The sequence below is a fragment of the Drosophila sulfurigaster genome, chromosome 3, assembly GCF_023558435.1.
Source record: "Drosophila sulfurigaster albostrigata strain 15112-1811.04 chromosome 3, ASM2355843v2, whole genome shotgun sequence".
NCBI lineage: Eukaryota > Metazoa > Arthropoda > Insecta > Diptera > Drosophilidae > Drosophila > Drosophila sulfurigaster.
In genome coordinates, this window is record NC_084883.1 from 48210110 (window position 1) to 48234626 (window position 24517).

General features: G+C 39.1%; 1 protein-coding gene across 4 annotated transcripts in view; it reads left to right on the forward strand.

The window, feature by feature from the left end:
- LOC133841405 (uncharacterized) overlaps nt 1-24517 on the forward strand; it is a 54565-nt gene that overhangs the window by 13142 nt on the left and 16906 nt on the right. For 3 of the 4 annotated variants that reach the window (XR_009894301.1, XM_062273839.1, XM_062273840.1), the window contains exons 3-6: nt 18194-18937; nt 22355-22491; nt 23042-23229; nt 24412-24515. Coding sequence is in view for 3 of the 4 variants with exons in the window: in XM_062273839.1 (XP_062129823.1) it covers nt 18194-18937; nt 22355-22491; nt 23042-23229; nt 24412-24515 (1173 nt within the window). In the remaining variant the exon portion in view is untranslated. Of the gene's footprint in view, nt 1-18193; nt 18938-22354; nt 22492-22743; nt 22771-23041; nt 23230-24411; nt 24516-24517 lie in introns of those variants that run through there. The other variant, XM_062273841.1, reaches the window with a different exon arrangement.

The window sequence follows — 24517 nt, forward strand, 5'->3', positions numbered from 1 at the left end:
GTTCCCTTTTCGTGCACACGCCATGACCTTAAAACTTTCCCAAATTGAATTGACATTTTGGCAGCGTAGAGCAAAGGCAAGTGTCTTCTATCCCAGCACGAACATCAGGATACTCATTAGGACACCGCAAGCGTGTTCAATTTGCGTGCAAGCATGTTAAATGCCCATGAGCATGCCAGCTGCTGGCTTTCTCGATTTTAAACCCAGCAACAGCAAGAGAGGGAATAGCAGACGAAAATCAAATTGGAAATTACAAATTAAGGCACAAAATTGCTCGAAATACTTCACAAGATTGCAGCAGAAGTCTGTATGCTAAATGATAATTAATTTCATTTCATTTTAATGCGTACATTCACTTTCAAAGATACAAATTTCTGCATTTATAAGTCCATATCTTGTCTGAGCAAATTTATAACTAAATAAATTTGCAATCCAAATGTGTGCATCGAGTTATATCTGAATTTATTCGAGCATCTTTGCTAACTGCGTTAAATTTACACCATTGCATATTGACGTATGTATTCCGACTGCATCTATTTCGGTATATTTCCCAAAGTAATTATATCTTTTAAGGCATCATTAGACATTCATGTGCATAACTAGCTTTATCTTTGAAGATTATCACATTTGCTTATTACACTTTTTATTTACTTATAATTAAGTAACACGTCAATGAATATTACTTCCTATCCACCTTTTAGTTTGCATTTAGTATTCATTTAGTATTTATTTAGTATTATTTCAAAGTCATTTAATAGTTATTCGTTTAGTATTCATTCAGTATTCATTTAGTATTTATTAAGTATATATTTAGTTTTTATATAGTTTTCATTTTGTATTTATTTAGTATTACTTCGAAGTGATTTAATAATTATTCAGTATTCGTTTAGTATTCATTTAGTATTTATTTAATATTTATTTAGTTATCGTTTATTTAATTGGTATTCATTTAGTATTCACTTAGTATTTATTAAACAATCATTTAGTATTTATTTGGTATTTATTAGGTATTTAATTGGTATTTATTTGGTATTCTTTTAGTATTTATTTAGCATACATTCAGTATTTATTTAGTATTGTCAATATCTATCTTCATTTATTTTTATGCAAATCACTATTACATTTTTCGTATGTTTGAGTAATTGTTCCTACATTTATTTCTTTATTCCTAGGAACACTTTCTTATTATAATCCAACGCTGTATATTTTTGCCTTTATTTCATTATTCATATAAAACCATAACTCTGCAATGAATTTCCTGTATACAAATTTATGAATTTGAATTTTTTGCAATTGTAACCCAATATAAGCCTTCAGCATTTCTCTCCGAATATCTTTCTTCATTTATTCTTTCATAAATGCAGCTCAATTTCAGATAAAGGATTTAATGCATTTGTTTCTGAATTTCATTTATTTCTCTGTTTATGTCAAAGTATTTACTGCATTTGTTGTTTATCTACCTTAATTTATTCCTTTAAAAGTGCAACTCTACAGACCACAATATCGCCATTTATATACGTCAGTTTATGCATCCGCATCTGGCTTTATTTATCGCTGCTGTCGCTGTTTACCTGTACAAGCCATAACAAGTTTATTATACAGTAATTGCAGTCATCTGCTTCGCATTCGCATTCGCAAACGTATTCGCACAACTATTTGTGGCTTCTTTGTGCTCACAACTCGCAACTCGCAGTTGACGCCACTTTTGTGTAGTATAAACAGAATTGCATTCAACTCCCGTAATGACCGCAATCACCGTTTTTCCTGCTTATTCCCCGCTCCCAACTCCTTCCTCCGTTCGTTGCTGTTGTCACAGCTCGTCTTGTGACAGCTGTTTGTTTGTTTAGCCCGCCGTTGTGCCAATTGGGAGCGAAACGTGGCCAAATTAGGACGCCAGTGGACAAAATGCAGCTGTCTCCATCGCAGCTGGGAACTCGAGGTCCATCCTGATGCGGAAGTGGCAACAGCAACAGCTTTGGGATTGGGGAATGGGAACAGGCAACTTGAGCGCAAACGAACTAACCAAGAGCCACTTACTTACATTCATAAGCCACAGCCAACAGAGAGAGAGAGAGAGAGAGATTCCCGCACAAAGCCCTCGACACGCGCCTTTTACTATTTACTCAGCGGGAAAACGTTGCAGCAATGGGTAAAAACAAGAGGTAGGGAAGCCGGGAGCAGGTTGGAAGGAAAGAGTTGACTCCGTAGACAAATGGCAGGCCGCGGGGTACAAGCCCAAAACTCATCATCACAGTTGCTTATCCAGCGCGCTGCACACGAGACGCGGCTTGCTGCTGCTCCAGCTTCACACTTCCTGCTTGACAGGATGACTCCAGCCAGTTTCCCATTTCCCATTTCTCCGCTGCTGCTGCTGCCTTATCAAGTGCCATTTTTCATGCAACGCCGTCACTTTGGCACACCACAAAGTTATCCCAGGAGCTGCCTGAAGCTGCGAACCGAGCACGCCATTGTCTTGTCCTCAGCTCTGTGTCTGCGTCTCCGTCTCCGACTCCGTCTGCGTCTCTCGCTGTGTGTGTGTGTGCTTGGGCGTGTTGTCGCCCCCTTTTTCACACATGCTGAAGATGCCAAGCAGAGAGACAGACAGACAAAAGGCAGCATCCAGAATCCCTGCTGTTCGCTGCATTAAGTCACATTGTCTTTAAGCCACGCCCCAAACTCCCATCGGCAGTTCAGCTGCCAATTGCAATTGGTTGCATGCTGCATCGATTTGCCTAATCCTCGCGTTTAATTGGCAACGCATTGCCAACACATTTACAGCCTGCTTCCCTCGCTCTCTTCAGACTGTTCATTGTCCGTTGGAGGCATCTCTTTAACCATTGTTAAAACGCAGCCACAAACTGACCTCTTTTGGCTCTTAAAATCCGCCGCCGCCGTCGCCGTCGTCGTCTGTAGCCCACTCGGATGTGCTTCACATGCTCCAGTTGCTGCTGTTTCTCCACTCTCTCTCTCTTACCACTTCAACAACTTTTAGCATTAAATATGTGGCCAGCACTGTGACACGCCCCCTTTGTCTCCTTCTTCTCTCACTCTCGCAGTGAGTTTATGAAAAATATTACACAGAGATTAAAGTTTTCCAGTTTTGTGTTGTTTGCTGTTGGCGTTGGCGTTTTACCTGGCTGCTTGCCCACAAAATGTGGGCGGCCAGTCGAGTAGGCGTGGCAGGCATTGTTGTTGCGGTTATTGTGGTTGTTCCTCTTTCTACTCCTGCTGCTGCTGGCAGCTCTGACATAGATATTATTGTCTTGGCTGCTCTCTGGATCGTGCGCCGCTTTCCTGGACCTTTTGCACTGAAATTTATTTTTCCGCCATTTTTTTTTTTTTTTTTTGCTTTTCGTTGCTTCTAATTTAAGTGCAACGCGTGTGTGTGTGTGTGTGTAGTTTTCATATTTACATATTTGCCATATTGTGGTGTGCTCTTTTTTTTCCGCATTTCTAGTTGTATTTGTGCATTGTAATTATTTAAAGTGTTTTTCTTTTGCCAGAGAGCGGGAGGAGGAGACAACTAACAGTGTTGAAAATCGCTAAAAGGCATTAAAGTTTGCACAATCCCTGACGGATTTAGCTTTTGGCAACAGTTTACAGCTTACAACAGTTATTGTTACAACAAAAAAAGAGGGAAATCCCCCCAGAGATTACTAAAAGATTCATAGGGGATTATTGCATGGAAATGTACGGGAAAGTTTTCAACAGAAGCAGCCAAAGAAGGTCGAGAGTTGAACTGAGATTTACATTTGCCTTTGGATTGCAAGTTTTTGCAACTTGCAACTTACAACTTACAACTTGCGACGGACTGACCAAAAAGAAGAAATGCCACACACACATCTCATGTGTTGACAAAAAGGCTCAGCTTAAGGGATTTGTTTGAAGTCACCATTTGGTTGCCATAATTCAAGCCTCTTCCCTCACCGAATAACTGCAGTTGGCTGCTGCTCTCTCTCTCTCTCTCTTTCTCTTTTTGAAACCGCAGGCGACAAGCTGAGTTATGGCTCGAGTTCTTACCCCAAGGGGCCACACTGAAGTGTGGCAAGTGCGTGAGTTGCGTGCATTTAGGCAGCAACACAGACTCTTTGCTAGATTCCATATCTGAAACATTTCCCTTAGCTGTTGCTGCTGCTACTGATTGATGGCTCCACTTGGACCAACTAAACGGATTCGCATTTGGATTCACACATAACATAGAAGAAGAACACACAAAAAAACGAACACATCAAGTAAGAATTACTTTTGCGCAACTTCTTCTGCTTCGGCTTCTTTTCCGTTTTGGGCATTTTCGTTGAAATTTAATTTCCCTCAGCTGGGAAGCAGCTCGTTCGCTTAATGAGCTGAGTGAGTACTTACACAAAATTAAGTGTTGTCCTACTTCACGAGCGCTTCAGCTGACTCTTGGCAAACATGCGAAAGAGATGGCGAGTCACAAAGGAAATGGGAAAAGCAACGCGCACAGAAAACACAAATACGAGTCACAAGACGAAGACGAAGACAGACGAACAAAAACGTGTGCGACAAGTGAAGAAGGAAAACAAGTAGGAAATGGCTACAGTCGAAAGTGATCGACTGTGAGATACTCGCTACTCGTATTTAAATATAGGAAAACTGTGCGGTATTATTCTTAGAATATACCAAATTAATATACAGAAAAAATATTGAAATATATCAAGTGCTGTATTTGGTTTATCAATATACTACCCATTTCCATTAATAGCAAAACAGTGCAGTATTATTCATAGAATATACCAAATTAATATACCGAACAAATTTAGAAATATACCAGATGACATATTTGGTATATCAATATACTTCCCATTTTCATGAAAAGCAAAACAGTGCGATATTATTCTTAAATTCTATCAGATTAATATACCACATTCTTAGAATATACCAAATTAATATACAAACAATTTTGAAATCTACCAATGGCCGTATTTGGTATATCAATATACTACCCATTCAATATACAAAGTTAATATACCGAAAAAATTGAAAAATATACCAATTGAGACATTTGGTATATCAGTAAGCTGCCCATTTTCACGAAAAGCAAAGCAGTGCGTTATTATTCTTAAATTATAACATATTATTTATCTTCTGGTATATTTTAGTATTTTGTGGTATATTACAAAATACTATCTGGTATATTTTAGTATTTTGTGATATACCACAAAATAATAAAATATACGTGAAGATAAATATGGTATATCAATGTACTATTCATTTCAAATATACCATTGTGTACAGAATATACCATATTGCCAAAGCAGCTAAGACTCGAATGCAGCAGCCATTTTTCTTTTTTTTTGCCTGGCAGACGGACTTGGCTATATCGCCTTTGCTAGAGAGTCGGAGATGATTCCTTTTGCCTTTTACGTACATCTCCTGTAGCCACAAAGTCATAATACCCTTCTATCCTATGGATAGCGGGTATAAAAACAGGCTTTTGCTTGTCTAGAGTTCTCTCTACACTCGCTAGCCAAGTTGTGCTTGTTGTTGCTTTGAAATCATCATAAAGTTGAAGATAAGTTTTCTTTTCATTATACAAAAAAAAAGAAGAAAAAAACGAAAAGAAGAGGGAAATGGGCAGCAGCAGCGGCAGCGACAGCGGTGTGAGAGAACATTCCCAGGAGTCGTAACAGGCAGGCGATGTTGGTTCAGTAACAGGAACGCGACAGGAAACAGGCTCAAGCGACAGCCGACGACAGGACAGTAACAAGCAGGATGCGAAGAGGAGATATGGGAGGAGAAAGGGGAGGGGCACATGTATCCCCCGTTGAGTAGGGCAAAACAAGTTGTTTGGGCTGTGCGTTGATTCGTTTGTTAGTCATGTTGTTTGTGCTGCCTCACAGAATATCTGTCTGTCCCTGCTGCTGCTGTCATGGCAAACTGCTGCCCCGAAAATTTACAACATTTTACAACACTTTACTGGCAGTTTGGCAACACTGGCTCACACACTAATTCAATAAATGCACGTGGACCTCGTTTGCCAGAGCTGTCTATCTGCCAGCCAGCCTGCCTCGAATGTTTGCCTGCCAAGGATGCAGGACACGTAGCAGAAAAGTTGACATAAATCTGCATAAAATATTCGCATATGCAAAACCGTAAAAATGAAGCAAGAAAAGTAAAAAAGTAGTAGAAAAAATGTAGATGAGAAATAGAAGGAAATATGTAAAAAGTGTCGACGCTTAACTGGCATGTTCACTCCCCGACATCATGTGTGCTCAGCTCAGCTCAGGTGAGGCAGCAGCGGGTGGCATAAACTCCAGCTGCCTGTGGTGCGCATTATGCAGCAGCAGCCACAGCCACAGCATCACCAACAGCATCAGGACTCGCAGACAACCATTGAAAAATCTGTAGAAATTATGCAAATAGATTTCAGCAATCACTTAAGTCTGTAACCAGAACTGAATCCAATGGCACGTCGAGTTTAAGCCATGTGAGAGAAGGAGCAGCAGCTCGGTTCAAATGCTATGCAATTCGAGCCAATGATATGCCACCAAATTGATGGATAGTCACACACATACACATAACTATATATCCCTACACATACGTTCACCCTTGCTTGACGCAACCTTTGACCAGCAGCTGCTTTCAATAATTCTGGGGATCTTCGTCTTGTAATCTTTTACCTTCTCCACAACTTGCCCCATAATTAGCCAGAGATAAACAGTTTCTCACAGCGTGTCTCACGCATGTGCCTCAAATTGTTCACTGTACATTAAACAACAACAAAAGACGGCTTCCCCTTTTAAGTCGTGGGGGTTTCTGCTCATCTTACGAGAAATGAAGTCAAAGTCGTCGCATATGACAAGCGACTGAAAGGGTAAACAAATTCAAGGCGAAATTGATGACAGAGCACACACACACATACATTCAAACACACACACACACACGCACACACACATCAGCAGTTGTGACATTGCCGCGCCATCATCGTCGGCGTCATCGTTGGCAAAGGTTGAACTAACACTGAAGCAGACTCGCTCTTCTCCCTTCCCTCTCACATCTGTCGTTTCACAATTTTTACAGTATTTGGATTAAGTGGACTTTGCTGTTGACGTTGGATGTCAAGGAACGGGGTGCGGTTGACGCAGGTCGCAGGTCCCGAGAAAAGTTCTTAAGAGTTTTGCGCGTTCGCTGCTTTGCATGCCACAATATGATAGAGGAAAATGGCAAATAGGGAACTAAGGCAGAGACAGGAGGCAGAAGGTAATGGGGAAGTTAGGGAATACATTTCACAAGCTGCCACTAGTCAACGTGTCCCCCCACTTACCCCCCTCTGCCTGTCTGTGTGTGTGGGCGCAAATATTTGCTCACGTGTCAATAACCCGCCCTGTGATTTATTTCATATTTGGTCTGGCTTATGAGTTTTGCCTCCCACCGCAGGACGTCGCCGTCGACGTTGCCTGGAAAATAGTTTTACGTGGACAGCCGCCTGTCATTGACATTTGATATTCAAAAGGGGCCCACAAGTTTGCCAAGCACATTTCATAGCATACTTATGAGGGCGGCGACAGCAGACGACAATTTACGTTTTTTTCTGCCCATTTTTCCCCCGTGTTGAAGTCGCCAACGAAAAATGCCTTAAAGCAGCCGTTACATCAAATTTTGTGTGCTTCCTTTAACCCAAAAAGATGAGAAATCAGTTTTATTTTTCCCCCAAAAGTGCTCAATGAAGCGTGTGCGATGCTTTATCGCCGTCTAGTCATAACCTGGGACGTCTGTGTTTCCCAATTGCTCAACTGCTCTGCTCTCCCACTCTTCTCTCTCTTTTCTGCCATCATCTCTCAATTCGCTGTCTTTTGCTGATTTGATTTAAACGTTTTCTTAGTGCAACACAAAAGCGTTGTAGAGAGTGGGGAATAGGGGAATGGGGCAGCAGGCAGTTGCCATCGAGACATGGTTTATTCATGCAGCAGCCGCATTATGCAAATAGCTCTTGAGTTGGATGCTGCCGCTGTTCCTGCTGCTAGCTGCCACGCCTGTTTGCAGCGCCTTCGAAGCGCCACTTGAAATTTGATTTTATTTTCTGTGTTTTTTCCTCATTTTTTTTTCAATTTCTATTTCGATTTGTTGCAACATGCCGAGGCAGCCTTGGAGCTAGAGATGCCACTTCGCACCGCTTTTGCTTGTGAGTCGAGTACAAGTTGAGTGCCACTTGATGGCATTGACGATGAGTCGAGAGGGGGAAGCCTGGCAACAAAGTTGAAGCTGTCAAGAGGCAGCAACAAAATGACTAGCTTGGATTTTCGCAGTCTTCACTCTCTGTGTGTGTCTCTCTCTCCTCGGATTCTTTTTTATTGGGCAATCGAACAACAAATTCGACTCATCTATTTGTAATTGCATTATTCAGCTCGCAGATTAAGCTGCTCCAATAACAACAACAACAACGAAGTAAGTAATTTCTTTATTTTTTGCGGAATTTTGTTGAGGAGAAATTTGCATAGGAAACAAATTACTGAAGCAAAAGCAATTTTAGATTTAAATAAAACGAAGTGAAACGATTCACACACACACACACACACATGTAAGGGCTTGTGTGTGTGCGTGTGTGTGTGGAAAGTCTTTTCCTTTCCATTTGCCAGGCAACTGCAGGATGTGACAAATGTTTTGCAAATATGTCGCGTGTTCTTTTCGTTGCCTTCTCTTTTCCCTCCGCCCCTCAAGTCTTACTCGCTGTTTATCTTCTATAAGCAAGGAGTTTTGTTTGTATTTCACACACAGAGACACGCATACGCACATCCTCTACAAAATCCTACTTTCCCCCGCCTGCTTCATGTTTGCTTTTAACAAAAGCAAAAATAATTCAAGCGTTGCGCCTGAAGAATCGCATAATGTTTGTACGTCAACCACGTTTATAAGTCGGAGATGATGTTGACTCTGACGATGATGATAGACAGCAGCAGCAGGAGAAGAGGATAGAGGAGGGGGAGGAGACCGAGTACAAAGTTGACAACATCAGAATATAGCACATACACTCCTCTCCTCGTTTGTGTTGTTGTTTTTTTGCCATCCGATGTTTTAAGACATATTTTTCCATAGCACATTAATATTAATGACTGTATCGGTTTCATGGGTGTGATTTGACAGCATTTTGTCTATCGCAATTTCATTTCCAGCCTCTCTCGCCTCTCTTCGTCAGACAGATTTTCAATGTTGATTTTCGATTTCGATTTCAATTTATTTCCACCCTGACCACTTCAATCGCTTTAATAGCACATCAATCAAATCCAATGTCTGCGCTTTGTGCTGGCAATTTGCCAATTTGCTATGCACAATTTCAATATTTACTCGAGGAATGCATTTCACATGCACATAAATAACTCAAATCACCAAAAAAAAAAAAACCAAAACACGGAAGAAAAAATCCATCATTCAAGCACAGCTAACGTTGCGTATGCGTAATATTTGATATGTGAACAGCACTCAAAGTGAAATGCTTGCACACAGACAGAGAGTAAACGCCGAATTTATTCTTTCTAAAGATACGAATTTAATTTAAATTGTTGCACACAACTCTGGGGTATGCTTGACTAGCAAATACTCTATTTTTACCCACTACCGGGTATTATAACCTTGTGCCTGCAGGAAGTGAGTGTTACAGGCAGAAAGAGACAGCCAAAATGATATAGCAAATTAATAAATCCAAAAAAATACTGAAATATATTAAATTAAAAAAATAATTTAAAATACTAAAATATAAAAATACCAATATAAGAAAATGGTTAGCATAAAACACTTGATATCAGAGACTATACGAAATGGATCAATAATTTATTGTCAGTATATTTGTTAGGTATTTTTTTGAATACACTAGTAAATAGATATATCAAATATAGCATTCGGTATATTTTAGTTTTTCTCTGTTTATTAATTTAGTATATATTAATAACAACAATATTTTTCGGTATATTTTGAATACACTTCTATGCACACATGCATACAAAATATATTCTTTAGTACAATTTGTGTCTTCTCTGTATATTAATTTGGTATATTTTCGTATTATGGTATATTAATTTGGTATATTTTTAAAATATAGTTTTATCGAAAATGCGTCGTTTTCTTATTTGTTTAATTATTTGCGGGCAATTTCGTTATTAAATGTATCTAAAATAGCGCGGCAGCATTTCAATTTTTCAAATAGTTCCATTTTTCACTCATTTCTAATTTGGCTCCCGGTCAAATACTAATTGTTGATTCATTCAGCATAACTTCCATTAGCATTGGTCTCATACACTCACAAACATACACACATACACGCAGAGCATCATATCGGAGCTGAATCAAACGCATTTCGTGATTTTTCTCGAGCTAATTTGACCTCTGCACATTTCGAATGAATTCGAAATTTGCAATTTTCCTCTGCCTGCGTCTGTCATATTAATTAGCCAGTTCACACTTCACCCGCCACCCGTCCGACTGCTGAAAACTAATTAAAATGCCATGTCATCAGACAGACAAATGGACAAGAGACCGATTGACAGACAGACAGAGAGAAAGACAGACAGACAGACAGGCAGAGAGAAAGACATACAGAGTCGCATTACGACACGCCTTCACTGATTTCCCCCATTCCCTTTGCCCCTTTGGCCCATTTCCCACCTAACACTAATCGAATAAATGTCATGAATGAACGCGCCCTCAAAAAGCCCAAATCACCAAAAAGAAGAATGAAAAAAATAAACCTCTTCGCCTCTCAATTGTACCCCGAGCTCAAACCCGAAAACAAGTAGCTTCGTCTCCCACCAACTGCAGCAGTTGGGGAATTCAATTCATATTCATTTGGAACAGAGCGAATGCCATTGAATGACAGCGAACAATGAAATCAAATTAAAATACACTTTAGAGTCCTGTTGACTGAATCAATGAATCAAAGGCTAAACAATGGAATCCCAGCCATCCAGTATCCAGTATTCGACGCTGGACAGCAACAGCAACAACAAAGCACAGCAGCAAAAATATTTTTGTTTGAAAATGGAAACCCGTTGCGACTGACAGGCGATGACAGGCGCTAAAAAATTGTTATAAATTTTACCCAAAATTAAATTAAGTCTGAAGTGTTGCGTGCGCTTTAATTACACAGCCATTAAAATGGCATTTGTAATGCCCATAAAATTAACTTCATTTGCGTGAAGCGACTGTAACTGAGGGCCATTACAGCAGCAGAGAAGAGAAGTGAGAGAGAGAGAGTGAGTACGAGAGAGACGGAGAGAGGGAAAGAGCGTAGGCGATGTGCGAGCGCAACAAAAACATATTAGGTGCAAATTAAAAATAAAAAGGCAAACCCTGGAGGTATTGTCTTAAAAATTCAAGCAAAAGCCAAGCAACAGAATAAGTTTATTGAGCGCAATCCAAAACATACATAAAAATACAAACAGTTTGTCAAATACTCTTTCTATGATGAAAATCTTTTAATTCCACTTACAAATGACTAATTAATTGGTATTCAGGTTAAGTTATTTTCATATTAAAACCAAAAATCAGATAAAAAATATGGATTTATGAAATGAATTAGTCTTCAAGTTATATCCAAGTTAAAAGTAAGTAAGAAAGCTACAGTCCTCTCCTACTATGAGATACCCGCTACACATTTTGAATAAAAGCAAAATAGCAAAGCTTTATTCTTAAAATATTCCAAATTAATAAATCGCAAAATACTAAAAACATGCCAAAGGCTTTATTTGGTATATTTATTTAGTACTACATTCAAAATATACCATAGAGTGCTAAGTATACCAGATTGTCAGCCAAAGTTAACATTTTTCACCATACTAAGAAGTTCCTAAGTAACTTCTATATTTTTCATCTAATCACAACCAAATTTTCGGGAATCACAAACAAAATAGTTATTATTGTATATACTAAAATGTGCTACTCTAGCTTCAATAACTCGATTGTTGTTCGATTTTTGTCGGTAGCGTGGAAAACATTCGTAACAAAGTTTATCTGTGTGCAAACATATCTCTATCTATTATAGTCTCTGAGATCTAGGTGTTCATATGGACAGACGGACAGGCAGACAGACAGACAGACTTGGCTATATTGTCTCGGCTGTTGACGGTGATAAAGATAATATACTTTATAGGGTCAGAGATGCGTCCTTCTGCCTGTTACCATTTCCTGGAGGCACAGAGTAATATCCTTCTATTCATTTATAGGTAGCGGGTATAAAAAGTACAAACAGTTTGATGCAAGCATTTTAAATCCAATCACAACAAATTACCAAATGCATTTGTCTTCAGGTTAAGTTATTTTCAAATTAAAGCCCAAAATCGATACCAGTTATAAATTAAATAATATTAAGATAAATAATATGCATTTACAAAATGAATTAGTCTTCAGGTTATTTAGGTTATTGCAAATCAAAATCAATATCAATTAGAAATCAAATAATATTAAGATAAATAATATGAATTGCGCTTTAAAATGAATATTCGAAATAAGCTTAACAATATGCACTACTCTCGAGGCTATTCAGCTCACTTTGAACTCTCTATCAAAGAGTATTAGCAATTAAATCAATGAATATGCTACGCCATTCAACTGAGAACTAAGCTGAATGCCAACCAAATTGCATAGAGTGTCATCATTCATTTGAGTTGCAATGAAATAAATCACAGCAGCATTAAGCTTATTCTCTGCAGCTTTCAGCATAGTTTCTCAATGTTTCTCACTGCGGCCAGCTCCATTAAGCGATTCTCGTGTGCTATCATAAATAACTTAATTTTCAGTTCAATGGAAAAGTTTTAGCGAGTTTTTGTTCTGAGCAAAGAGCATAACAAAGTTGTTATATACTTTGAAAGCCAAAGTGAATGGCCAAAAAAAATGCTTAAAATGCGAGCAACGCTCAAAATTCATTAACTGCATAAAGTACACACACACACGAGTCACACACACATACACTCTAACACACACAATGAGATACAGAAATCGCGAGGCACACGCCAGTTGCTGGCACGCACTTCGCTGAGCCTGCTTTAAGCGGCTTAGTGAAAGTCCTTGCCAAATGTGCAAAAGCGCCAGCAAAAAAAAGAGTGGAAAGAAAGTAAAGTGAAGGAGCAGCAGAAGCAGCCTCAATTGCGGCTGCTTCCCTTTTTTCTTGCCACTGCTTTTTGCCCTCTTGTCGATGTTGGCGTTTAAATAACTTTGACGCCCTTTTTCCACATGCACATGAGTGCCTACATGTGTATGTGTGTGCGAGTGTATGTGTGTGTGTGGCGTTTCCGCTTCTAATGCCATTTACATTGCACACTGTGAAACAGAAGCGAAAGAAACTTTTGACGACTACCGCTGACAGGGCCAAGGGAAATTTGCCTTTCGTTGCCAACTAGGGAATCTACTTACTTACACATCTCAAACACACACACTCACATATTCACATTCACATTCACTGTTCGAGTACTCATACTGTGTCTGTCTGTTTTGAGTTCGTTACATACATTCGCCTCATTGCCAAAATCTAACAGAATTCGCCTTCGCTCACCTCCTTCCTAATTCCTCATTCGACTTCAAGCATTGACTTCCCTCAAGACACAGCCGGAAAATACATACAGCTAGCAATTGGGGTTGACAACTTTTCGACTGGCGCGATACAAGTAATTTGTCTCGGGTTATATTTGGCAAATTGTCGCAATTATCATTTGCTTTTTGTGTGCATCTTCCTCCCACAACTTCTCCTCTGCCTCCGCTCGGATTTAGTTGCGCTAATGAGGCAAGACATACGACACACGACGATGCCTTCGTATTGAGCCACAGATAAAACGCCTTCGCCTTCAAGTATGTAGTTGAAATTTAAAGTCACATCACACGCTTCGCTGTAGAAGGGGTTACAGGAAGTCGATGGAGGGAAGAAAGAAGTCGAGGTTGGGGGATGGAGAACACAGAGCACAGTGCGATGCTGCACTTCCCTTTCCGCTGCGACGCCTGAGCAAAGTTTGTTAGCTAGCAAATGGTTGAAGGGAAGAGGAGGAGGAGAGCATGGTACACAGTGCATCATGGTATGCTATAAGTCAAGTTCTCTTCCGGTTGCCAGTTGATGATGATGCTCCGGCTGTAACTGCAGCGATGGCGATGATGAAGATGATGGCGATGTGACTTGCTTCAGGAGTTGGGGCAACAACAACAACAACAACAGCAAAAAATAGTAAAACAACTGCCAATGCCGCTGGCTAAAACGTACCACTGCCAACATGTCTTTCAACACTTTTTCTATGCAACTATTTTGCATATGGCAAACATACGCAAGCAAGGAAAAAGCGTCTACTCCTCCTCGTCCTCCTCCTCGCATACGTGAACTGTGGTTGCAATGTGTGCGGTAAAGCTTGTTGGATATTGATGTTTGCTGCTTTAGTTGCGATGACTTGGAGGTATGGAGGTCACACATTTCAACGCAGTAGCAGTAACTGATAGCGCGCTCTCCCTCTCACTCTTCCACTCACTGCCACACGTTGGGCGCCATTAAGGTCGTCCATTTCAGTGCTTGCTTGTCTCTCTGCTTCTCACTTTGCTTCTCACTTCACCATCATCATCATCTACACCACCATCTTTCACGTGCTTGTCGTCGTCGTTTTCTTCATCTTCTTCTTCTTCTTGCGCCATTGTAAACAGATATGAGATTGTATAAATGTGTATGTGTGTGTGTTTATGCTTGGGTGTGAGAGTGTGTGTGTGTGTGTTTTAGTGTTGATAAGCAAGCAAACGCCATGATAAACAAGTTACTGCTCTTGTTCTTGCCCGCTTCCATTCTTCTTATTGTTGTTGTTGTGTTATTGAAACTACCGCAGTAGACGACACTGAGAATAAGAGAGAGAGAGAAAACAAGAAGAAGAAGAAGCAGCACAAGTGCAAATTTGAAAGGTTTTTGACATTGCTCCATCGAACGCTCAGCCTCAGTTTCAGACTTCTTTTGTCTTAGTCTCATTCCATGTTTTGTGCTTTTGTTTTCAACTTTACTTGCTTGTTTACTTTACTGTTTTACTCTCTAGTCAAGAATCTTGGACCGGCCACGACTTTAAGCCACATAGGACCATAACGAAACTGCACTTTGCTCAGATTTTGCAATAAAACCCAAGTGAATAGAGAGAAAGAGAAAGAAGGCAGACGTTATTTTACGTTGTACGAAAACAAAGTTTGCCATATCAAAAATTATTAGCAATTTAATGCACGACTAGTCAGCGACTGCAAGTAGCCTCTCAGTCCCCCGATGTCCTTGCGAATCCTTCGAGTACAGACTGGACTCTAGCTAGCTAGCTTGTGGCTGCTGTCAGCTGCTTGCGTGGCAGGCTTCTTGATTTTGTGTGTGGCAAATTCCACTGACGCCAGACGCTATAACAGTTGCAGCGTAACAGCAGGACACATTGCCAGCGGGACTGCAGAGACTGCTTCTTCTTCGTCGTCGAAGAAGCGTCGAAGAGCGAGCGAGCGAGGAAGAAAGGAAGAAGGGGTAGTAAACAAGGAGCCGCTGGCATGGATATGTTAAAAACAACATGTTTTTACTTGCACACATTGCATACTCTAATCTTAGAGTGAGCATATCAGCTGGCTAATCAATGCGAAATTAAGTATACGTGCGACTTGGTTAAAAAAAAGAGTAGAAGCTTTGAAAAACTTCCAGCAAAGCTAAACCCGAGATAAATGATTTAAATGAATTAAATTTTTTAGGAATACATACAGAAGTTCTTTGTTAACTTCCAATAATTATAATAATAGTACGTATATGCTCAGAAAACTAGCTGATATTTGTATGTTGTCGATTTTCGCTCTTTTATTAGAGAATATTGTAATTTGTGCACATGAAATTACTTCACAAATTCTTTGACAATCAACACAGCAAACCCGAAATTACGTATACGTACAGAAAAAGAGCTGAAACTTTTTTGTAGTGAATTTTCGCTGAATAATTCGGAAATTGTTGAGCATTAAATTACTTTACAAATTGAATGACTTTTAATGTAAACTAGATACCACAAATTACGAAATAACCCGATATTACGTATACGTATAGAGAACTAACCAATCAATACCTTTTTATCTTCTCTTTCGTATCCTTAATTCGATAATGCAATAATTGTTGGACTACTATATATTGTTATATTGAAAGTTGTGCATTAAATTACGTCAAAAATTTAATTACATTCAACCTAAACTAGACAGCTTAAACTAGGGCACATTAACCCGAAATTACGTATACGTATATCGAACTGTCCAAGATATTTTTGTTGCACCTTCTCTGCCTTTAATTTCGATAATATTATAATTCTTAGACTGTATAGAAATTTCGTAATTTCGTGGTCTGCCTTCGATTTCGATAATGTAATAATTGTTGGACAAATTTGTTATATTGACAGTTGTGCATTAAATTACTTCACAAAATTAATAACACTCAACAGAAACTCTGAGCCCCAAACTAGGACACATTAACCCGAAATTACGTATACGTACGTATCATTTCTGCCTTTCATTTTGATAATATAATAATAGTTGGTTTGCAATGTAATTTCGTAATTATTGACTAACATTTAACCTCAACTACACACTTCAATATAGAGCATAGAACATTTGTATTTAGATAATTAGCACCAAATTAAGTATACGTCATGCCCGCCGTCTCTTTATTGGTAATTTAATTTATTTTTGTTATTTTACTTGCCAATTTGTAGAGCATTCGCAGGGCATTTTAATGCGCTCCGCCAGACGCAAAAACATTTTCGTGTTGTCTTGTGCAACAGCCGCCGCCGCAGCAGCAGCAAAAAAAAAAAAAAAAGAGCATCAGCAGCAGTTTCCGTGTGCTGCTGTTGCTGTTGTTGTTGTTGTGTTCGTTGTACTAGCTCGTTGTTCGTTATACGTTGTCGACGTCATCTGCTGTCTGCCGCCATAGTTGTCGTTGTCTGCCCCGTGCTTCCTGTCCCGTCCAGCTGTAGTCGTCGTTGTCTGTTCCATGTCTGTGCGTCTAATTTAAAATTATGCAACTGTTTTTCTGCTCACTTCATTCGTTTTTATTTTTTTCCATCTTTTTTCCCTTTTTCGCCATGCGCTTGCTGCACTCAATTCCCCCCGGCGGCCACCGTAATTTCCCACTAGCCCTCATTGACTTACCGACTTTCGTTGTTGCCGACGTCGTTGTTGTTGTTGTTGTTGTTGTTGTTGTTGTTGTTTTCGCTGTTGTTTTGGGGTCACGCGTTGCAAGCCCCAAACAACGGTAATAAATCATCAGCAAAGAGCAAGAGGCAGCAGCTTCAGCAGCAGCAGCAGCAGCAATAGAAGCCTTCTCTCTCTCTCTCTCTCTATACACTCTATACTCTTTTTTTCTCTCTTGCTATTCTCATCGTTATCACTGACTGCTGCAATCGACAGCAGCACCTTCTATCCTCCTCTACACCTCTACACCGATCTCTACAACGACGAGGCAACCAAAAAAAAAACACATTAATCAATTCCCCTTATAGCGTCTGTTCTGCTCTCGTTTGGGTTTTTGGTCTGGTTTCGGTTTCGTCTCTGGACCAGGCCACACACATATTTCCATTGTGCTACTGAACAAAAACTGAAAAAGTGCCCTTACACGCTTCGTGAACGCAAACAGCAAAAAACAAAAACAACAGCGAATTTCCCACACATTTTTACACATAATGTGCAACGCGCGTGAAAATTCGTCCTTAGCGAATGCGCAAGGATAACGAAAACACAACACAACCAACACACACAAAAAATGTACAAAAATAAAAATTGTTTATGCTGCAAATATTTATGATGCCAACTGCGACAGAGACAGCGACGCAAACTGTTACAGGACACAGGACACAACACACAGAAGAGGAGATAAAAGGGTTGAGACGAAGGAGGGGGGACAGTTTAAAATTTATTTCAATTTATATGCCGAGCGATAAATATTTGGCCATAAATTTGGCGTATAAATCGCCAAGTGAGCCGCACGAGAATCGTTTTGTGCATTTGAATACCAAAATTGATTCGTGAATATTCATTAAATGGTGCGCAAAAAAAAAAAGGAAAAACGAGGCTGTACAGAAAAATACAACTAATTAGCAATGCGATTATGCATACATCAAATTGAACTCAATTTACATTTGTGAAAATTAATTAAAATTGCATAAAAAAAAATGGGGAAAAAATGAAAAATTACGACAATTTAATTAATTTGTTTTCTGTTTTCTGTTTTTTACAGATACCACAACCACCATAATGACATTGAAATGGCGTCAGAAATTCAAAAGCAGAAAAAGGCCAAAGAAACTGAAACAACAACAAGAACAACAACGAATAAATGGAACAAACACTGCCCAAACAACAGCAATTGCAAATGAATCAGCAACAACAACAACAACACCAACAACAACAACAAGAAAAACCAAAACAAAAACAAAATTATTCAGACTGAGGGAGGTCATGGAACATTGGCGGGATCACAGCAAATGGCAGTCAAATGAACGCCACAAAACTGTCACACAAATGTTACAAATGCCAACAACAACAAGGACAACAACAGCAACAACAAGAAGGACAAGGACAGCAACAGCAACACAATGTCATGCAATTAAGGCTTCCAGCTGTAGCAGCGACCATTGTCATTTGCCTCAGCTTCAGCTTCAACGTCAGCTTCAACGTCAACGTCATCCATTTGCGACGCTGACGTCAACGTCGACGCTGACTTTGCTGCTCTCGCTGGCCGCAACAGCAGCCATTGCAGCCGCAACAGCAACAGCAGCAGCAGCGGCAACAGCAGCCGCCTCCACATCGAATGCCATGCCGGTTGCTGCCAGTTTGCTTGGGTCAGGTGGCTCAGGCTCAGGTTCAGGTTGCTCCCTGTCCGAGTTTAATTGCTCCAATGGACGCTGCGTGCCGCTCAGCAAATTCTGCAATAACAACAACGATTGCGGTGATGGCAGCGACGAGCCACGCTTCTGCACACGTAAGTAAAGGGGGAAGGGAAGGGAGAGGAAGGGAAGGGAGAGGAAGGGAAGGAAACATTACGCTACGGGTATGATGAGCAATTATCCAAAGCTGTCATAAGAGATTAGCAACGACAAACGCTGTGGGTGAATAGCAACACATGCTTTTGTTTGCTCAACCCGAGAGAAAGAAAGAGAAAAGCTCGAATAATAAAGGAAGGTGAAATTGCTATTGATGAACTCAACAGTCGTTGAACTTTTTTTGCAACTCTTTGTTTCAGTCAACCTCACGATATTAAGCTTCTTTACACACATTCACGCTCTGTGCTGTCACAATTTCGAAAGCAGTTGTCAGATTTGGGAAAGGAAGTATATTAAAATGTGTGTAAAGAAAACTCTCTCTGCTGGACACACACCGTCAAGCAATTGTTTTTCATTTAAGCAAAATTGCTTTAAAATTATATTAAGAACTAGAGAAAGTTTTCGCGAAAAGTAATTCCAGATAATAGAGGAAATCTTCTCTATACTTCATTTTTTTCATAATTATATGTGCATATAATGCCAATAAATGAAAAGAATAACAAATTTGATAAAAATAATAGTTAAAATAGCTACAAAATCCATACCTATGTATAATATGAATAGTTCAAATATATAGTTCAAATATAATATGTCAAAAATATCTACAAAATCGACAGCTATAAAATGAATAATTCAAATATTTATCACTTCGTTTAAAATTGAAATTTTCGTCATTACGTCCTTGTAGATTCATTGCTTCTTCTATGCCCAGTGAAAATTATGTTTATATGTAAACGATATATTTAATTTAAAACAACATTGGCTTTCATATAAAAACCAAGCACCTAATGTTTTAAGGATGCAAAAATAATCTGAAAACCATTCAAATTTGGGACTAGTAGAATTCATTCAGAAAAATGTAGACAACTTTAAGCATTTTAAAATTTAGCTATAAAACGGCCAACGTGGCAGCACTGTACAAACACAAGCAACAGTGGGCTCTCAATAAGAAACCCAAGAGCCCAACGTTTTGAAGATGCGAAAATAAGCTTAAAACTATTCAAGTTTGGAACTAGTAAAATTTATTTAAAAAAAAAAATTATTCAAATTTAAAAAGTAAAACATCTCGCAATAAAACGGCCATAGTGGCAGCACTGTTCACACTCTTTAAGGCAGTCCGCATTTTTCCCCTCTCACTCCAACACACCTCACTATCGCAAACACACACAAACATACACCCTCACATGCAGAGAGACAAAACTGCATTAAGCTGCGCAAAATCTTCAAGTCAAGTACATAATCTTATTATCTGCATATTTCTTGGCAGGTTTCGAAAGCTCACTTAAGCGCAGCTTACTGGTTACAATTTGACAGTGTCTTTAAGCTGCAATTAGTTGTATATTTCATGAGGCTTTCGGCATGCCGTTTTTGCCTCAGTGTAAGTTCACCTCAGTTCCCCCTCCCACTACGCACACTTTCTGTGTGTGTTTATCGCGTTCTCAACCTGCGCTGCCTCGTTTCAGCCTCCCGCCCCGTCATGTGTAAATGTAATTAAGCCCACTCACACTCATACGCAGACACTCACAACGAAGCGCCCTCATAATGGCGGCAAAGTGAACTTCTCACTTTGCCAATTGGCCGCCCAAAGTGAAGTGAGAGAGAGAGAGAGTGTGAGACAGAGAGTTGCCAGTTCCCTTTTCCAGTGGCATTCGCCTGCCCAGTCATGGGCACGTCATGTCAAGCGTTGATGAATTTAATTAAGTATTTTCAATGACATTCAATGAGCAGCAGGAGCAGCCGAAAGGATCAGAACAGAATGAGAACGTCAACGCATTGGGGTTTTAATTGAAAAACGGGCGCATATGTAAATATTGATGGTTCACTGGGCAATCAAGCACTCAATATAGTATAACAAACATGTGTATGCGAGATAAAACAATTGAAGCAATTACCGCTTAATGTGACGAGCTTTTTTGCTGCCATGTTGTTCCTATTGACAGCTTAAAAGCTTCTAAATTCATGTCGTTCCGTGCACACTAACATAAGCAAAGCCTCCCTCACACATATACACACCAACACATCAGAATATTCGATCTGGATTTGTGTGTGTGTGTGTGTGTGTGCGGACAGGCAACGTGTAGTTGTTAGGCATAATTATCTAATTGAGTATTGATGATTACTCGTCTGCATGTTCAATTTGATTGAATGATGCAGCAACAACAAGAAACAACAATCCAATTTGAAAGGTAAGCTGCTAACGCATTAGTAAGCAAATTGAATGGAAATCGATTGTGTGTCTATTCACCTCTTCTCTTTCGTCTCTACATAATCCCAATGCATTTTTAATAAAACTAATTGATATGTCATTCTGTTGAGCAACAACAGCAAAACTGCAATTCACAATTGTCATGCAAATTGAATTGCTTTTCTGGTTTTCTACAACACATAATTTCATTAGGTTTACCAATTAGAACAAAAGAGACAGAGATATCATTCATGCACAAGCCTTCGCACACAAATACATTTGTATGCATGAGATGAAGTAGCGGTAAATGGCAAAAGTGGCGCTTAAAAGGAGGCGCTTCCAAGACAAAGTGAAAAAAGTTTTAGGCACTTACCATTTTTCGCTTGTTTTTCATTTTGCCCTTCTACATTTGCATTTCATAAATGCTAACACTGAACACACTCACTTAAAAAAAAAGTAAAAAAAAAACACTACAAATTGAATTTGTTTACCGCTCAAATGCATTTTTAATGCAATTTTTTTGAAAGGACGCTCACGAATTTTTCACTGCTAGATCAACTTGAAAATATACTAATTTTTGCCAAAAAGTAACTTCCATTTGTACTTTCGAAAAGTGCATAATACTTGCAGTATTTTAATACCACAAGCTTAAGTCGCGACTCGCAATAATCAGCTGATATCGATAATTGATCGCTTGAGCAACTAAAAATAGCAAATTAATAAAAAAAACAATTGTAGTGACTGTCGTGAAATGCATTGAAATATGTGCTTTGAGCCGATTTATTGGGTTTTTATCAAAAAAATAATTGTTTTTCATTTACAAAAACATCAGTAGCTCTGTCTTCTCATTGTTCTGTAAAGACGCTGTGAAGTTAACAGCTGCTTAACAGTCAGTGTTAATTTATGGCATTCAACAAAATAGCGCGCAAATCGTCATTCTAGTCGACGCTTAATAGCAAAATAGACGTTTAGGCAAGGAGTTTATTTTTTTGTGGTGTAAATTGCGGTTGCCTTGGCAGCTTTGCACACGGAACACATAAAACGGCAGCACATAATTGCCCAACTAACGCTAATTGCGTTAAACATGCTTTGCCGACAAGCAGCAGTAGCGTCAGCAGCTAACAGGATATTTTTGCCACCCCGTTTATGGTTTTTCGCTGTCTCATCGCAGGTTGTAATCGCACCTACTACGGCGATATTGGACAGACGTATGCCCTGGAGCTGCATCGACCCAAGCAGGATCGGGTGCCGTTTGTTTGTGTGCTCACGTTCACAGCGGCGGGCGGCCAACATGGCGACGTAGTGCAGGTGAGTAGTGTAGTGCGTCCTCTCGCCGCCAGGTGGCTGCCTGGCTACCTTTCACAATTCATTTTGCCAAAGTGGGATAAACTTTGCCATTAAAAAGATAAGCAAGCAAGCGAGCACAACGTTGTGAGCAATATTGATTTCAAAGCCACTCACCAGAGCAGCGCAAATCCCTAATCCCCAAAGGCGTGCAACGAACGAAGCGTAACAACAACTGACACTCGGAGTCGGGGTCATCTCAAAGGATGCGCGCCCAAGTCCTTACACAGGATGTGGACGCTAGTTAGTTATTATGCCACTTCACACCTTCGCACATAAGGAGCACACACACAAAGAAGGCAACAGCTTTGGCTTTGGCTTTAGCTTTGCCACGCTCGAGTGCGTCCTGAGAGCATCCTCATCCTCATCCTCATCCTGCATAGCAACTCAACCAACCATTGCACTGATATACTGACCAAAAAGAAGAAAAAAAATATAACATAAAAAACACAGCGCACACTTTATTACCCCAACCTGAGACCGCATCTTTTTAATCTGCCTCCACTCAACACAGGTCACATTGGACAGCTTCACCATCGGACGCTTCACCAGCTACGTGCACGAGGGCTGTCCCGATGGCTTCATGCAGATTGCCGAATCGGCACGCACCCCCATCGGTGGCATGTGGTGCGGCAGCTCGTGGGGACCCGTGCTCTTCTACAGCGAGACCAGGTCCTTGATATTCACCATCAAGCTAAACAGGTAAGCACAAACAGCTCACTGCAGCTCAATCTTCTACCGCATACAGAGGAATTAATCATTTTATTTTAATGTTTACACTTTGCTAAATGTAAACTGAGTTTATTAAGTTTGACCCAAGGTGCTAAAAATACAGTATATTACAAAAAATAACTTACACATAGTGTATCTAACATACTCTACTATGTTTGCAAAGGTTAAAATAAACTCAATCCGTTTGTATATCTGTATGAATCTTTAATAACTTGAAAGAATATATAGTATAATAATTTAATTTAATTACATAGTATAATTTTCAATTAAAATTTCCCACATCTGTTCAGGTTGTTTAAATTTGCACACTGCAGATTAACCCAGTTACATCTTAACAATTTCACATATTGACTAGTAAAACACAACATAATGGGAGATCAGGACTACAGTTTGTAAAATCTAATAAATTTGACAGAATATGCATATATGAAGAATATACCAATATGAAGTATATTTTCAACTTTATAGTATAATTTGAGATATATGGTATATTTTCAAATACATATTTATATGTATTTTTAGTGATTAAAATTTTACATAAAAAGTATAATAATAATACTCGCATTTATACACAACTCGCCTTAAAGTTTATAGTTTTTGACAGAATCTGCATATAAAACATAGACAATTAAATCTTCTATACTATGATATCATGAAGTAAATCAGTCTCAAAAAGATTGAAAGAATATGCTTACAAATATATAGTATATTTTAATTATGTAGTATATTATCAACTATCTTTTTTTTGTAAATGATAAATATTCAATTATTGACTTTCACAAAATGTATACTTAAGCGACATCAGTTTTTTTATTATCTATATTTTTGATAGTTTAAAAAAATAATATCATTTTAAACATTACTTGTATTATTTGTATTCTATCTTCATTTATTTTTTGTGTTAAAATATAATTTTAATAACACGATTCAAAAGAACGAAATAATTTGTATATAATATTTTAGTAAATTCCATGTTTGCTATAAAATCTGAAAATGAGTTATTTTAATTTTTTATTGAATTATTATATTTTTTACTATTTCATTATTGAAAGATTTGTATATTAATTTATATTTATTGCTGAAATTCCCTTAGCAGTACCTCGCAGTCATTCACACCTGACTATAGCTTTGTTTTCTTTTTCTTCCCTGCAGACTGGCAAGGGATCAAAGCGGCTACAACTTTGACTTTCGCATTAGGTACAAGGTGCTGTCCAAGGACAGTTCCGTGACGCGCTACGGCGGCATTAAGCTGGCAGGT